General features: G+C 51.2%; 1 protein-coding gene across 1 annotated transcript in view; it reads right to left on the bottom strand.

The window, feature by feature from the left end:
- PRPF6 (pre-mRNA processing factor 6) overlaps positions 1-16,720 on the bottom strand; it is a 45,563-nt gene that overhangs the window by 7,494 nt on the left and 21,349 nt on the right. The window contains exons 10-14 of the mRNA XM_035025619.1: positions 14,695-14,813; positions 13,286-13,504; positions 6,567-6,689; positions 2,214-2,335; positions 437-575 (exon numbers count right to left, since the gene is read on the bottom strand). Of these exons, the coding sequence (XP_034881510.1) occupies positions 437-575; positions 2,214-2,335; positions 6,567-6,689; positions 13,286-13,504; positions 14,695-14,813 (722 nt within the window). The remainder of the gene's footprint in view (positions 1-436; positions 576-2,213; positions 2,336-6,566; positions 6,690-13,285; positions 13,505-14,694; positions 14,814-16,720) is intronic.

Below are 16,720 nucleotides of genomic sequence, written 5' to 3'. Positions count from 1 at the left end.
TGGCTGTAGCCGGTGGCCCACGTGCAGAGTGCAGGGGCTGACATTCGAATTTCCACAGAGGAAAGAGGTTGTCACTGTGCTCTCATGTGGGGAAACGGTGTCTGGCAACTGCTGGGGAATGTCGCCTGTTGGCCCTATGTTCTGTGCTCTGGAACATGTGGCCTGTGGTTACAGTGAGTGGCCATGACCACAAGGCAGGTCCACCAGCCAGCCATTCTCCCACTCCTGGAACCCCTCAGGCCCCCAGCTGCCTGTAAAGCACCCCAAGTTCGGCGCATCCTGATCACACACATGCCCTCTCTTAGGTCAGCTCCCCTCAATGAGCAGGGGGAGGGCCTGAGGGCACATGCACTCTGGAGCCCTCAGTCCCCAACAGGCACTGGACCGGGGTTCAAGTGCACACGCCCCCTGCAGCCCCGCTGACCCCTCAACCCACCTGGAAGGCCAGAGCCAGGATGCTCCTCGCTGCAGGCACGTCCCCTGCCAGCCACTTGGACTTGGCGCCCATAAGCCACAGAACCTCCGCTTTGGGGCAATGGGCCACGGCCCTCTGCAGCAGCGCTTCCAGGGACTCCCTGGAAGACAGGGGGCCACAGTCACCACCAGAGCATGCAGGGTGCTCACAGCCTCAGCGTGGGTGCTGAAAAGACAGTTACTGCTCCAAAGTTCGGTGCTATAAATGATTTACCAGGTTTTACAACGGGGAGAGTGTGGGGAAATCTTTTCTCTTCATACAGGTTCTAAAATCAACTACTGAAGAGGGTGCTACAAAGCAAGGCATTGTTACGGGGCTAAGCCTGATGGAGGGACTTCTCAGGGGCCCTTTTATGGCCGTGTGTCCTGAGGGGAATGATAACTTCACGGTCTGGGTGACAGGAGACCTCTTTTCATCTGTAACCACAGATCCGCCGATAAAGATTATGACCCAGAACCTATTCTTCGGTATCCAAAGAAATTGTCTTATTGGAAACGAATTATTCTCGTCACTACTGAGCAAGAATCCCGCCAGCCTGGGTGGCAGGTACAAAGCCCCCAACCCTCATGTGGCCACCAGCCCTCTGCTGCAGCTCCTGGCACAGATGACTTCTTTGGGCCTCGACAGCAAGACGAAGGACTCGCTCTGTGTGGAGTGAAGCCCGAGAGAGCACACCATGCTTCCCAGACAACAGGAGAACCAGGACCCCAGATCGAGAGCGCCCTACCTCCTCTGGCCGTTCCATTCCATGAGTCAGCTGGATGGGAAGGGTGCCAGAGACGGGGAGGGAACTGCCCCGAGACCAGGGACCCAGGGCAGTGGTGTCAGTGAAGCACACCCACAAACCGCAGCCGCCAGGAGAGGCCCTGCTCCGGACCCGGACCGTCACAGGTGAGCCAGCAGTCATCTCAAAGCATCCCCAGTGAGTTAATTCCCAAACACCAAACCAGACGGCGTGAGTGGGGAGGAGACAGGAGCCTCAGCAACACACATGGACAGACACCCTGACCAGACTGAGATTCAGCAACGCCAGGAGAGAAACAGAGCCTCGGGGTGCTCCCAGCAGAAGCCCTGCAGAAATCAGCAGGGCCTGCCCCCCTCGCCTCACCCTAGCACAGGGAAGAACAGCGGAGGACCCGGGCTGAGGGTGCACACAGCAACATGGGCCTGACGCCCCGGAGAGGCACCCCCTGAACACCAGAAATTGCAACACCTAATTTAATCAGCAGTTACAGCCAATAAGGCAGACCCAAAAGGTTTTTTCAATTAAAGAATACAATTAGAGAAAACCGTCAAGGACCTCCTCAGAGCACAAAACTAGCCCAAACCCAGAGTCAGCACAGCTTAAATGAAAACCATGCCTGCCTGGGCCAGACACTGCTAAAGCCAGTCCCGCACAGCGGTGGGGCCTCAGGCCCCTGCCTCGCCCAGGCACCCTCGGGCCACCAGGCGTCCACCGGCCCAGCTGCGGGCTCTGCTGCAGAGACACCCTCGGCATCTCAGTCTCTCCGCTATAAAGCAGTGACGACCTTACGGCAGAAGGAGCCATCAAGACAGATCACGCGAATGCTGTAGACGCCTCCGCCCCACATCACAGAGAACTGGATCTCAAATGTAGGCCCTCGCCCACCTGTGGGGATGTGAGGTTTAAATTCAGCTCTGCCCAACCTGGAGTCAGAGGGTCGATGCGCACACAGGGGTGGAGAACGACCCCCGCACCTGGGGCCCAACCACGTACCTGGTGCCGTGGTTCTTCTCGAAGTACGCGGCTCGCAGCCACACGCTCTTCTTGCTGGGGAACACTTGCAGGGCGTAGGCATAGATGGCGCGTGCACACTCCAGGGCGTTATGGGCCACACACTAGAGCAGAGAGACAGGCGTGAGAGCGGGCAGCCCAGCACGGCACCAGAGCAGGAGGCGGGATGGCCTCTGCTCAGAATCACTCAACAGGATGACCCAGTGAGAAAGAGTCCAGGAGAGGGAAGCCCTGGAGCACAGGGACATGAAGCACACAGGGCCTGGGGCTGCGTGCTGGCCCTCAACAAACAGCAGGAACTGGTGCAGACGAACGGCAGCCACCAGCCACGGCTAAGTGAGGCAGGCACGCTGCGCCCACACACCGCACATACGGGTTCCTTCTTAAAAATTAGGTGTACTGGGCGCCTGGGTGGCTCAGTCGGTTAAGCGACTGCCTTCGGCTCAGGTCATGATCCTGGAGGCCCTGGATCGAGTCCCGCATCGGGCTCCCTGCTCGGCGGGGAGTCTGTTTCTCCCTCTGACCCTCCCCCCTCTCATGTGCTCTCTTTCTCATTCTCTCTCTGAAATAAATAAATAAAATCTTTAAAAAAAAAAAATTAGGTGTACTACACACTCTCCATTACAAAGATACACTCATTAGCAATCTGAAAACACAGGTGAATACAAAGAAGAGAAAGCAATCACCAACGCATCGAGTGTGAACGGGTGTGGGTTCCGGCGTGAGGGATGGAGCAGCTCTGGAGTCAGGCGGTGGGGCTGACTGCACAACACGTGGATGCACTGGATGCACTGAGTCACAGCCTTCCAAGTGTTTGGAAAGGCAACTTTGAGGGTATGTGTATTTTTTTTTAAAGATTTTATTTATGTATTTGGGAGACAGAGCGAACGAGTGGGGGGACAGAGGGAGAGAGAGAAGCAGACTCCCCGCTGAGCAAGGAGCCTGATGCGAGACTCGACCCCAGGGTCCTGGGATCATGACCTGAGCCGAAGGCAGACTCCCAACCGACTCAGCCACTCAGGTGCCGCAGGATATATGTATTTTACCACAATAAAAAATGCAGCTTAAAAAAGAAAGAACCAGTCCACTCAAACAGACCTACCATAAACACATGTTATTCTCTTCAGATGCTGTTTTCCTCACTCAAGAATGATTTTATTCCCCGGTTAGCATCAAGCAACACAAGAAAACCAGTCACTATTGATGGTGAGAACGTCTCTAGATGGTCACGACATCCAGGGACACTCACTGGGACAGGCTGAGAGCTGTTCTCACGGAGCCTCACACAGGATAAAGGCCAGCACACGGCACACTCGGACTGCCCAAGAAAACCTGCGGCTCTCCCACATGCTGCAGACTCGGGAACCACGCTCATACCGGAAGAAGTTGTGTATCTTGAGGTAAGTGAAAAGCCACTAGCAGTGTGTCAGAAACAAAGTTTTGCAAGAGTGATCATCGAAATGGCACGGACAGAACTAGACAGGCAGCCTCACAGCATCTGGGCCTCCTGAGGCCACTTCCCAGATTGACAGTCGCATTCTCTAAGAGAACCGCTAGCAAGCCTCCTGCTGTTCAAAGACCACCAGCGTGGAAATGGGTGTGGAGGAGTCGAAAGAGCAGGGACGCAGCTAAGACCTCCTTGTGCAGACTGGGTTCCTCCTTGGTCACATGGCCTCAATCTGACTCAACCACCACAGAAACCAGGAAGGGCCCTGCCTCAGGCGTGTCCTGACCAGCAGCATCTGGAAAAGTGAGGATTAGACCCCATACGAACTGGTCTGTACCCCTCTCTGTGACTTCTGACCAAGGTCCTGAGGACAGTTAACACGGCCCCCCAGGATCACGGGAGAGCCTGCCCAGGGTCTCAGGTGTGGGTGACCTGGGCCAGTCTCCGAGCAGTGGGAGTATCAGGAAAACACTCTGTGCTTCTAAGCACAGAGACTCCAGCTCTTCCTCCAGAAGTGCACAGCTCTGTGACAGACAGCCGTGCTCGCTCTGGTACACTTGGAAGAGGCAACAAAGAGAGAGAAGATCTGCAACAGCTTGCGGGTTTCTGCTCTCACAATCCGCTATCCATAGGGCAATGTCCTCCACCCCTGACTCCCAGGGCCTCCAGTGCTGTCAAAGACAAGGAAAATAAAAAGAAGCGAGGTGTTTAACCCCACATCTAGAATAAAAAGGAGCTCAACAACCAGGAACTGGGATTCTTTTACGTATTTAGGAGACTTCTTCCAATACAGAGACTGAGCATATTTGTTATACCTGTGTGTCCACGTCACGAAAAGCTTTTAAAAATCATCACGGTTGGCCTGCGTCTGGTCCCCCTAAAGAACCAAGAGTATGGGGGGCCTGGGTGGCTCAGTCGGTTAAGCGGCTGCCTTCGGCTCAGGATCGAGCCCCACGTCGGGCTCCCTGCTCGGCGGGAAGCCTGCTTCTCCCTCTCCCACTCCCCCTGCTTGTGTTCCCTCTCTGTCTCTCTCTGTCAAGTAAATAAATAAATTTTTTTTTAAAGATTTTATTTATTTATTTGACAGAGACAGAGATAGCGAGAGCAGGAACATAAGCAGCGGGAGTGGGAGAGGGAGAGCAGGCTTCCCGCCGAGGAGGGAACCCGATGTGGGACTCGATCCCAGGACCCTGAGATCATGACCTGAGCCGAAGGCAGACGCTTAACGACTGAGCCACTCAGGCGCCCAAATAAATAAAATCTTAAAAAAAAAAAAGAACCAAGAGCATATTCACTGTGCACAAGGCCACAGGCCCCTGGAAACGGATGGTGCGGCCAGCACCTGTGGTCTGACTCAGGGCACACGCGGCCTTCGAGAGGAGGTTCTGTGAGGCTCCACACAGGGGAGGCCAGCAGGCGCCACAGACTCACAGAACAGAGCAGGGATCCCTAGTCTCTGCTAACGTAAGGAAGCAAATACCCACGTGAATAAGTGACAGAGGAAAGCTCTTCATTACTGTAGAATTCCAGCTGATAAGCTCTAATACCACGCAGAAGAAACGATCTTAGAAAAGCGCTGTTTGGCAAATACCACAGTAGTAACTGATACAGGCCCAAAACCTCATTAACGGACCTGCAAACTACTAGGTCAAAGTTTGACAAGAAACAGGATGTTTAGTCTCAGAGTGCCGCCCCATAAAACACTTATTAATTATAAAGAACAAGAATAACCTTCCAGTGGAAATGCCACTTGAGCTGGTCAGAGTTGAACGGGCACCTAAACCTACCAACACAACCTGCCAGGAGGACCCAACGTCCCGCAAAGATGCAGAACCTCAAACCCCATGGTACAGAAACATCACGGAGACCTGAATCAACGGGGCCCCACAAAGTCACTGGCCTGTCCTGACAACAGTCAGCCTCATGAGAAACAAAGACAGACCAAAGCCCTCCTGCAGATATCAGGGCCGCGGGGGCCTGACGATGTCACCCTGGGAGGCTACTGCATCATCGCTCAGCTGGGCTTTTCCTTCTGCTAACAGGACACTTAGGGAGGCGATGGGTGACATTTGGGGAAGGTCTGCAAATTACATAACAGTACAGTACCAACATGATTTCCTGATTCTGGTAGCTATGCTGAGATCGTGTAGGAAAACGTCCTCTTTTAAGGAAACACACACTGAAGCACTTAGAGGAAAGGGGCCACCCCCTCTGCAGCATACTCTCACATATTCAGAGTAAGAGATGTGGGTTTGTTGAGTATAAATGGAGAATGAGAAGGCAGATGTGGCGAAGTGGTTGAATGTGGGGGAGTCTGGGTGAAGGGCATGGTAAGAATTCTTTGTACAGTTCTGCGACTCTACTATAAATCTAAAATTATTTCAAAATAACAAGGTAAAAAAAAAAAGGGCCACAATTAAGGCATTAAATACCTAAAATATGTATCGATTTTGACCCCATGCTCTCTTCTCTGGAAGCCTATTCTAAGGAAATAATCTCAAAGTAGGCAAAAGCTTTGTATGCAAACTATTCTCTGAACTGCAATTTATAAGAGAAACCACAGGGGGTGGGGAAAGCCCCCGATGTGGAGAGGGAAACAGCTGAGAGAGCTCTGTGGGCTCCCACTCTGTACTGGCTTCTGGTCCACAGCACAGAATCAGCTCACCCAGACCGCTGCAGATCAGGAGGTATGCAAAGAGTAGCTCCCCAGGTAAACCCGGGTGAAGAGAAAACTGGATTCCTTACAACTATGTTCAAAAATCAGCAGATCAAAAACACTTTCCAACAGCAGCCTAGGCCCCCACGGACGGAGACTCCAGGCCTCTGTGCCAGACTCACAGCAGCCTAGTCCCCCACAGATGGACTCCAGGCCCTTGGGCTGGACTTACACTGTCAGCATCTTCCATCCACGTGTGCTTCCGATCTTCCTCCTCAATCCCAATGCCAATCACAGCACGCATCACAGCCTGGCAGGTGGCCACACTCCCAGCCTTGTCACACTCCTCGGCATCCTGAAAGAGGGACATAAAACTACAGTTCAGAGCTGCAGGTGCCTGACAGGGGGCACACTATTCCTATGGGATGAGGACTGAGAGAGCCTCTGCACTGCAGGTGGGGGGCGCACCACGGTTCTGATGCCTGCCGGGCCCCACCACAGCCCACCCAACTGGGTCTGCTCGTTCACGGGTGTACCCATCCCTGCCACCAAGCAGATACATGCTAGACAAATACCTAAGGACTTAACAAAGCCACATCTATGCACTCAACAAACATTACATAAGCACCTACTGTGTACAAAGTACTATAGCAACTCAGTGGCTGTAAGAGGTTCCTACACAAAAGAAACTTCCCAAGTAACAGGAATCAAGACAAGTTCACAAACATTTGTATCCATTGGTCTGAACGCAGGATTCAAAATGGACAAAAGAAAGACATATTCTAACCAAAACAGACGGGGGATGGGAGTGGAGGAGCCTGGCACACAGAAGGTAAGAAAGAAACCCAGAGGAAGGACCCACCACAAGGCTGTCCCGTCAGGCAGGTGGGCAGGTGGACCCCAGGAAAGCACTGGACTTTAGGAAGCAGATCTCAGGATGTGCAAAGAAAAGACAGTCATGGTTCGACAGCTGAGACGCAGAAATGCGTCACTGAAGTCTCTTGCATGCCAATTAGGGAAGGACCAAAATGCAATTGAGCAAAGGACATAAACACACAGTTCTCCAGAAAACAAAACTACAAGGGACTTTTAAACATCGGAAAAGAAGCCATTCTTATTTTTTGTAAGTACATTTTACACATCAGATCAGTAACATCAGAACATGTGCCAACACACTTGTATAGCAAAGGTGGGGACATTGACACTTGCACACGTCTGAGGAGCACGAAGGGACAAACCCCCAGAGGGCAATTTCAAGTTCTCCATCAAAATAAAAAGTGTATCTATTGACCCAGCAATTCTACTTTAAGTAATCCATCTTACAAATACGTTTCCATACGTGCAAAACAACCTACATACTGGGACACTTTTATAGCACTCTTTGCAAGAGAAAAGGGTAGAAACCACCCTCTTCTCTCTACTGAGAAGAGACTTATGATAAGTGGTCAGGGCAACAGGGTGCAGGAGACATGCTGGACATGCTGACCGCAAGAGCTCTGGGTTCTACTGCAGTGTGGCAGGAAGGCACCCGGAGACTTTTAAACCAGAAAATGAGTCATATAATCAATCTTATTTTATTTTTTATTTATTTCATTTTTTTTTTTAAAGATTTTATTTATTTATTTGAGAGAGAGAGGGAGAAAGCACAAGCAGGGGGGAACGGCAGGCAGAGGCAGAGGGACAAGCAGGCTCCCCGCTGAGCATGGTGCCTGACACGGGACCCGCTGAGCCACCCAGGCGCCCCATCAATCTTATTTTAAAAGGGCCGCCCCAGGGACGCCTGGGTGGCTCAGCCGGTTAAGCGTCTGCCTTCGGCTCACGTCATGATCCCAGGGTCCTGGGATCGAGTCCCGTGTCAGGCTCCATGCTCAGCGGGAAGCCTGCTTGCCCCTCTGCCTCTGCCTGCCACTCCCCGCTGCTGGTGTGCATGTGATCTCTCTCTCTCAAATAAATAAGATCTTTGAAAAAAATAAAAAAATAAACGGACTGCCCTGACTGCTGGATGGAGCATCAGCGGGATATACATCAGGAGTCACTGCCACGTCCAGGAGAGGCTGTGTCTGGCCGAGGATGGACACAGCTGGTTGACAAGGAGTACCTGGACCAGGGATAGATGGGAAGACAGACTCAAACTGCTCGCCGAGGTGAGCCAGGCCGGACTGGTAGATTTTGTGTGGAAAGCAGGAGATGCATCCCGGACACATCAGGCTGTGGTGCTGTCATGTGTCCCAGGGGGATGCAGGGCAGGAGGGGAGTGATCCAGGACGTGGGGAGCGCCCAGAGCAAAGTCCACATTTGGGGGTTCCTGGCGTGGAAGCTACATTCCTGACAATGTGGGAAGATGAGATCACCACAGAAGCACAGAGAAGTCTCAAAAAAGGGCTGAGGGCCAAACCACCAAGGGATTTAGATTACAAGAGGAGAAAGAGAACCAGCAAAGGAGGCAGAAGAAGAGGCACCAGCGAGACAAAAGGAAAACATGCAGACATGGTTCAAGGGCGCAAGCGGGCTGAGCAGGACCTGCCATGGAGGATCCTGTCTGCAGCAGGGCCGTGGGTTCAGGGCCCAGACTGGGCTCCACAACGATGGGAAATGGGAAGTAAGAAGCAAGGGTAAAATGCATTTAGCAGAGTCTGATACACAGTGGGTGCTCAATAAATGGTGACTTGCTCAGGAGGCAAAACACCTGAAAGTCGTAACACTTCGCGGGACACCACACACACACAGAAAGTATGTATCAACCCTAATATGACTGAAGTAAAACTAATGTACATTCAGACCCTTTTCATTACGTTCTAGCGGAAGTAGAAGCAAAACGCGAAATCTGAGGAAAGTTTTAAAAATTCTAGCTCATGCTATACTTTTTTGCACACTGGCAGTGTCTCAATGAAGAGTCTGTAGGAGGCTGGTGTGAGAACCAGCAAGGGGAGAGGACACCGTCACCTCTTGCAATCATCCGTCCTGACAAGATGGAAACACAGACAGCAGAAGAAATGGACTCGCTGTTGCCAAGCAAGTGTGTCCCAAAGGGGGGATAAGGAATGGGAATTGACCGGTGGGCGTTTCTGGGAGCGCAGGATTCTCAGCTCCACTGTGTGCAACACAGTTCCCAGGGCTCAAAGGAGACCGAGGAGGCACTCAGAGAGCTGGAGCAGCAAGCCCTGGCAGGTGCACCATCAGCCTCCAAAAGCCCTCAGAGGACCGGAGAGACATTGCTGACCCAGCCGGAATCCCCTGCTCCCGAGACAACCACAAACCCAGATGACGACCATGAAACGGAGGATGTTTTGAATACATGGAACACGGTGGGTAACCAAGGGGTGTGATGACTGAGATGCAGAAACAGTCAAAGGGAACCCCACGTCGGTCCAGCTCACTGTGTGGAGACTTTCCAGGCCACGGTGCAGGGAGGGGGACCCAGGCAGGGCCAGTGGAGGCAGAGCCGAGCCCTAGGAGATCAAGGAGCATCCAGTACACAGGACCAAGCACCAGAGAGGAAAAGTGCAGCACAGAGAGAGAACCCTGGCGTTGTGCTCTGCAGAGGGTCACCTGAGAGTCTTCACTGAGCACCAAACACAGCATGAGTGTTTGGAAAGAACCATCCGAAAGGATCAGAGCAATCCTCGGAGCTCACAGGGGACCAGGAACAGTGCTTGTTTCCACTGGCCTGACTGGAAACCCCCAGGAGAAACAGGTCACTGGGCGGAGTGCAAAGAAAGATCTTACCTCCATAGGACAATTAGCTCTAAACTGTCCCACATCCACCACTGCCGGGTCCGACCTAGCAAAGCAAGAGCCAAAGGGGCCAAGTGCCTCCAGTAAAGCGCTGCACCCCAACAGGGAAGTCTAGAATATTTACAGGAACACTACAATACCAGCACCCAGCAAGGGAAATTCACAATATCTGGCAACAGTTATGCAAAGAAACAAAAAAATGCAACTTGAAACGAAAGGAAACGTAGCTATCAAAATCAATCCCAAACTGACAAAGACGTCAGAGTTAGGAGACAAGGACACTAAATCAATTGTTATCACTGTGTTCCATGTATTCAAAATATCAGGTAGAGGCAGCAGAAAATCTAACATTTCACATTAAAGTGAAAGACAGTTTTTTTTAAAGATGTGTTCATTTTAGAGAGAGAGAGCATGAGCAAGAGCGCGTGAGCGGAAGGAGGGGCAGAGGGAGAGGGAGAGAGAAAATCTCAAGCAGACTCCGCGCCGAGCGCAGAGCCCAATGCAAGGCTCGAACCCAGGACCTAAGATCATGACCTGAGCTGAAACCAAGAGTAGGACACTCAGCTGACTGAGCCACCCAGGCACCCCATGAGAGACATTTTTCAAAGACCAAAATTAAATTCCTAGAAATGAAAAATGACAAGATCTGAGGTAGAAAACGCCCTAGATGAGATAAAAGGCAGATCAGATGTTATAGAAGAATAGACTTTGGGGACAAAGCCACAGAAGTGATCCAAAATAAAATGGTGAGAGAAAAAGAATTAGTCTTTAAAACATGATCAGAGCACCAATGAGCTACAGCACTAACACCATATTCAACGAGATACTTTCCCCTAAGATCAGGAACAAGACAAAGATGTTGGCTCTCCCCATTTCTAGTCAACACTTCACTAGAGGTTCTAACCAGGGCAACTAGACAAGAAATAAAAAGGCATTCAGAAAGGCAGGGGGGGGGGGGGTAAGATTATAATAGGCAGATGGCAAAACCCCATAACCAGAAAATCCTAGAGAATCCACGAAATCTATTATGATTTAAATTTCATCAAGGTCATATAACACAAGCTCAATATTCAGAAATGAACTGTATTTCTATACACCAACAATGAACTACCTGAAAATGATATTAAAATTCCACTTATAATAACATCAAAAATAATAAAATACCTTGGAATAAAACAAAAGAAGTGCAATATTAATACAAAGAAATATTGTTGAAAAAAACTGAAGACCTAAATAAATAAATGGAAAGACATCCCATATTCATGGATCAGACGGCTTAATACTGTCAGGATGGCAACAGTCTGCAAAGCAATCTGCAGGTCCCAAGGGATCCCCATCAAAATCATAGACAGTCCAAGTTTCTTTTTTGCAGAAACTAGTAAATTGATCCTAAAATTCATATGGAAACACAAAGAAGCAAGCACAGCTGATCTTGTGAACAACAAAGGAGGAGGACTCACACTTCCTGACTTCAAAGCTTTCTACAGACCACAGCAGTCTCAGGACCACAGTGCTGGCGTCAGGACATCCAGTCTAGGGGACAGGACTGAGTCCAGAAATAACCTTGGACACTGATGACCACTGGCTCCTACAACAGCACCAAAACCACGCATGTGCACAAGAGTGAAGTGAAACCCTTCCCTCACACCACATACAAAAACTAGATACACAGACCTAGATATAAGAGCTTAGACAATAAAAATCTTAGAAAACACAGGAGCAAATCTCCATGGCCTTGGGCTAGGGAAGGATCCTTAGATATGACACCTAAAGCATGAGCAACAAAAAAGAAAAAAAGGATAAGCTGGACTCTACAAAAATTACAAACATTTGTGCTATAAGCAATACAATCAGGAAAGTGAAAAGCTGACCCACAAAATGGGAGCAAATATTTGCAAATCATATAAGCTGAAAAGGGACTTACAGACAGAATATATACATAAAAACCCTCACAACTCAACTTGATAGTAAAAAATGGAAAATAAGTGAGCAATAATAAAGACATACAACCCAATTTTAAAAGGAGAAGATTGGGGGCCCCTGGGTGGCTCAGTCGTTAAGTGTCTGCCTCAGCTCAGGTCATGATCCCAGGGTCCTGGGATCGAGCCCTGCATCGGGCTCCCCGCTCAGCGGGAGTCGGCTTCTCCCTCTCCCTCTGTGCTCTCCCTCTCTCTCTCAAATAAATAAATAAAATCTTTAAAAAGGTGAAATACAAACTGTTTGCAGCCGTGTAAGAGCTAGAAGAATCTACCGTCAGACCTGCACTGAAAGAAACATTACAGTCCCTCAGGCACAGGGAAGAAGACACTGGCTGGACAAGTGGATCTGCACAAAGGGATGAGGCATCAGAACTGTAACAACATGGCTAAAAACACCAAAGAAATAAAGGGACTGAATCTCAGTGATTAAATTTTAGAGGGACACACAAGGCCTTGCATTCAGGATTGAAAAAAAAAAAAAAATTGCCCAAACACAGAAAGGGGCCACATGGCTTAATACCCATGTGAGGAAGAGTAGGGGCACTGATCCGAGGGACCCCAGAAATAGTACAGCACCACTTGAGGCCCTCTTGGCCACACTGGGGACAGTTCAGCTCGGGGGCTGTTCTGAGAATGGTGATCAGAAGTGTGGCAGCAGGAGCAGGAGAAGGGAGGGCACAGGAGGCCTGAGGCCATCTTCCAGTGCCAAGGGGCAGTAGGTGAAGCAAGGAGCCTTGCTCTCTAGGGCCCTTTGTGGTGGAATGGAGCAGATCACTGTGAAGAAGCGCTTTCCCCTACGCTGACTACACTTAGGACAGGGCCCCCCAGGAGATGGGGGGCCCACGCCCAGAGAGCTCACATGGAAGTGGAAGGCAGGAGAGGTCGCCCGGCCTGGAGGCTGGGTCAGAGGATCTTCAGAGACTTCACTAGCCACGGAGCAATCATTCTCCTTATGTAGTATTATTTCTACTTGCAAATCAGTACTACTCACCAGTGTCCATACACAGAAAGTTCTTCAGAGTATCCAGCCCCAAGACGTACATACTCAAAGTGTCAACTCTATAAAAACCTATGTCACAATCGCATAAGGGAAGGCCACACATGCCTGCTTCCCCTGCCAGCATGAAAACCCTCAGGTACCATCCAGCAGCCCCTACCCTATGAGAACTCCAACGTGCATTTTTAAAGCAGACACTGACGCCTGCTCGCAGCGGGGAGTCCTACCTGCTGACCTCACCTGGATCCACTGCTCGCGGTTGATCTCCACGCCATTGGCCCGCAGTGAGGTGATGGCTCGGTCAATGATCTTCTCTACCATCTGTGTGTTCCCATTGGCTTCCTCCAGCTTGGCAGCCGTGATCCAGATGTGCCGGTCTGTAGGGATGTTCTCACGCGCCTTATTCAAGACCTTGCGGGCATTTTCATAGGTCTCTAGCCGTGCCAGAGCAAGCCAGAGCTGTGTGGAGAGAATACCAGCAAACAAGAGGACGGTACTCAGCACACCCTGCCAGGTCAAATGGTGAGCCAACCTCATCGGGCTGCAACACTTCCACAAAGTTCTCCCTTCCTTCCCCTCCTTCCCTTCTTTTTTTTAGATCTTATTTATTTATTTGAGAGACAGCAAGAAAGAAAGCGGGGTGGGAGGGGCAGAATGAGAAGGAAAAAATCTGCAGCAGACTCCACGCTGAGCACAGAGCCCGATGTGGGGCTCGATCTCACGACCCTGAGATCATGACCTGAGCTGAAACCAAGACTCGGATGATTAACCAACTGAACCACCCAGGCGCCCCTCCACTAAATTCTTTCTAACAGCTCTCAAGGATCCTTTAAACAGAACCCACAGATGTGTACAACATTTTCACCTGATCTGATAACTGTTCAGTTATGTTTCTGACTTAGTGACTCTGGTTAACGTGAGACGTCGACAAATTCTCAGTCACACGTTTCAAACACCAGTTAAATGTACACAGTATGTCAGACTCATTCCAGGTGTTGGACAGAGGATGAGCAGGACGTGACTGCTGACTTCACAAAGGACACACCGGTGTTCAGCCTTCTGGGGTTCTCACACCCTGGCTGTTGATTCTGCAACATTTCATCACCAAAGATGTGTATGGGCTCTATTTACTTTTACATAAATAAATTAAGATTAATTTTGCTTGGAGAATTTCACAATACCCTTAAGATAATTAAGGACATATTGGATATCAAAAAACCAAGACTAAAAATCATTGCACAGAATGTTGTGAACCAGAATGTTTGAAACTAAAGACATCCAACTAGCTTTGAGGCAATGAGCCAAGCTCATGCTGGGCTGAGAGAAAGATCGATCAGTATTTTCTATCACCCTCCACTGTTCAGGTCCCATTTACGAACACTGAGCTGAATTAGGCCTGGGCCCTGAAAAAGAGTGCTGCACACAGAACTCTCTGGAGTGGCCAGAGACCAGCTAAGTTCCTGTTCCGCACTTGCATCAGGAGCGCGACGGGCCATGGCCAGGCTGGCCACTCTGCCTGGCAGCTGCAGTACAAGGTGGCCTCCTGTGACTTCACGCTGCCTCACAGTCCCAGAAATCTGGGGTCAATGCTCAGCTGATGCCACTTCCCGCCGCTGTACTTGAACGCAGGCCAAGCCCGGCGGACTCACCTCCACACTGGTGGGGCAGCACTCCACAGCTCGGCTGAGCATGATTCGAGCATCTTCAGGCTCCTCCAGCTCAACGGCCGCCTTCCACAAGCGAACAGAGTTTGGAACATGTTCAAGGGCTTGGAAAGGTCAAACAAGAAACCAGGTCACAGAAAAGCAGAAGCAAAAGCAGAATGCTCATGTCCCAAAGAATGCTGCTGCCAGCAGGGTCAGAAGACTTCTCCCTCGGGGGCAGGCCAGGATCATACACCTGCCCCTTATGCGGGGCCTCTCAAGTCTGGGGCAGACGCAACCAAGACCAAGGTGGAGCATCCTGAATCACAAGCAAGGCTGAGCCACAGCAGACGACTGAAGGTGGCACAGGGGGCTGTGCATGGTCTCTGCTCCCATTCAGTCTTGAAAATCAACATTATAAAACAAAGCCAGGCAACCACAAGAGGAAAATCACCTTCGCATGAAGGGCTCGGCCAGGCAGGTTGTGGGTGAGTGTGCAGAAGTCAAGGGAAAAGAAAACAGAAGCGGCCCTGGGACACATGTCTCTCCAGGTTGGTGTGCATCAGAGGGCTGGCTGGGCGTGAGCTCCTTCCTGGCCCCTGAGCCACACTGTGTGGTGACATCATGATCACAGCAGCTGAGCCTCACGGGTTCTGGAGCAGGTGGGCTCCTTTGGTGGCCCACAGGCAGCCAGCACACGGAGGGACATCAGGGAAGGGGGATAGACTCCCAGAAAAAGCTACCAGTTTGTGCAGTCCAGAAACTTCCAAACCTTTGTTTAAGCAACAGAGCCCTTTCTTCATATGCAATTTACCAAAAAGCCCCCCAAAGAAGGCGGATAAACACAGAGCTCTGAGGTGTGAGTATTAGGGGAGAGCGAGGCCAGGGCCCTAGTCAGCCCCTGGCAAGGGTGGGCTGACAGAGAACAGCACAGCTCGGGTCACCAGCAGGAAGCCAGAGCACCTCTAAGGCAGATCCCAAAGGGGTTCTTGTTCCTCGGAAACACAAGGGCCAAGCGGGTGGAAAACAGACCTAATATTAACAGTGCAGAATCTGCAGACCCACAAAGTTTCTCGCATGGAATCAGGGCACAGACTGGGGCCACCTAGGACACCTGGAGGAAGCCAGGATGCGACATGCTGAGCCTCCCTCATCGGCAGAAGCAGTCGGCAGGCCTCAGGGGGCGCACGGCCCCCACCTGCTCCATGGGGCTGTGTACACGGAGCAGGATCACACAGGGCATTCGGGGTTCACAGAATCTCTCCCAAGGGTGACCTGATGATGCCACTGAGCCCACCACTGAGCCCACCACTGTGCCGAGTCCCTTCCCAGAGAACCATTCCCTTGTCAGCCCCTGGACTAGGCCGATATCCTGGACTCAGTCCATCCGGAGGGGCAAGGATTGGCTCTCACTGTTGGATGTGCCTTCCCTGCCTACAGAACTCTGCCAGCACCACCGTCCACAGAGCTGGATGCCAGCACCACACACTCATCATGTGTTCAAGAAACTTACCTCACAGCAAAAGACATGCAGCAAAGGGGTCAGGCCACGGGATACCCTGGCCTTACCACACCCCCGCCTTTCGGAGCCAAGGCCTGGCAGAACCGTGGGACACTACGGAGCATTCAGAACACTGGCTGGGAGAAACACCCCAAAGCAACAGGCCTTGACCTTACAGGATGCCAAAAAAAAAAACCAACCACCAAACTACAGTGGTGGTTCTCACATAGCCAAAACACATAGGTCTAGAAAAAGGAGTGACATCCAAGCGACTGAAGGTCCCACTGGGACAGCCCGGTTCCCACCTCAACCTGTGAGCTCTGCTGTCAGGAGTCTCCGCCCAAGGGAAGACGGGCCCACCGAGGCGCATGACCACAGCTGCCCCACGCTGAGCGCCGGTGCAGGCACGCATCTCTCCACCTTCTGATGCCAGCGCACCAGGCCTGGCTGCAGAGAGGAGCCCTGACGTCCAAGGTGAGACTGAGCTGCCAGTGTCCTGGGGGACAAGAGCCCAGAGTCCTAAGGACTGGC

Source organism: Mirounga leonina, unplaced genomic scaffold, assembly GCF_011800145.1.
Source record: "Mirounga leonina isolate KUSES-001 unplaced genomic scaffold, KU_Mleo_1.0 Mir_195, whole genome shotgun sequence".
NCBI lineage: Eukaryota > Metazoa > Chordata > Mammalia > Carnivora > Phocidae > Mirounga > Mirounga leonina.
The sequence above is the reverse complement of the archived record's forward strand: the minus strand, read 5'-3'. Positions and strand labels throughout refer to the sequence as shown.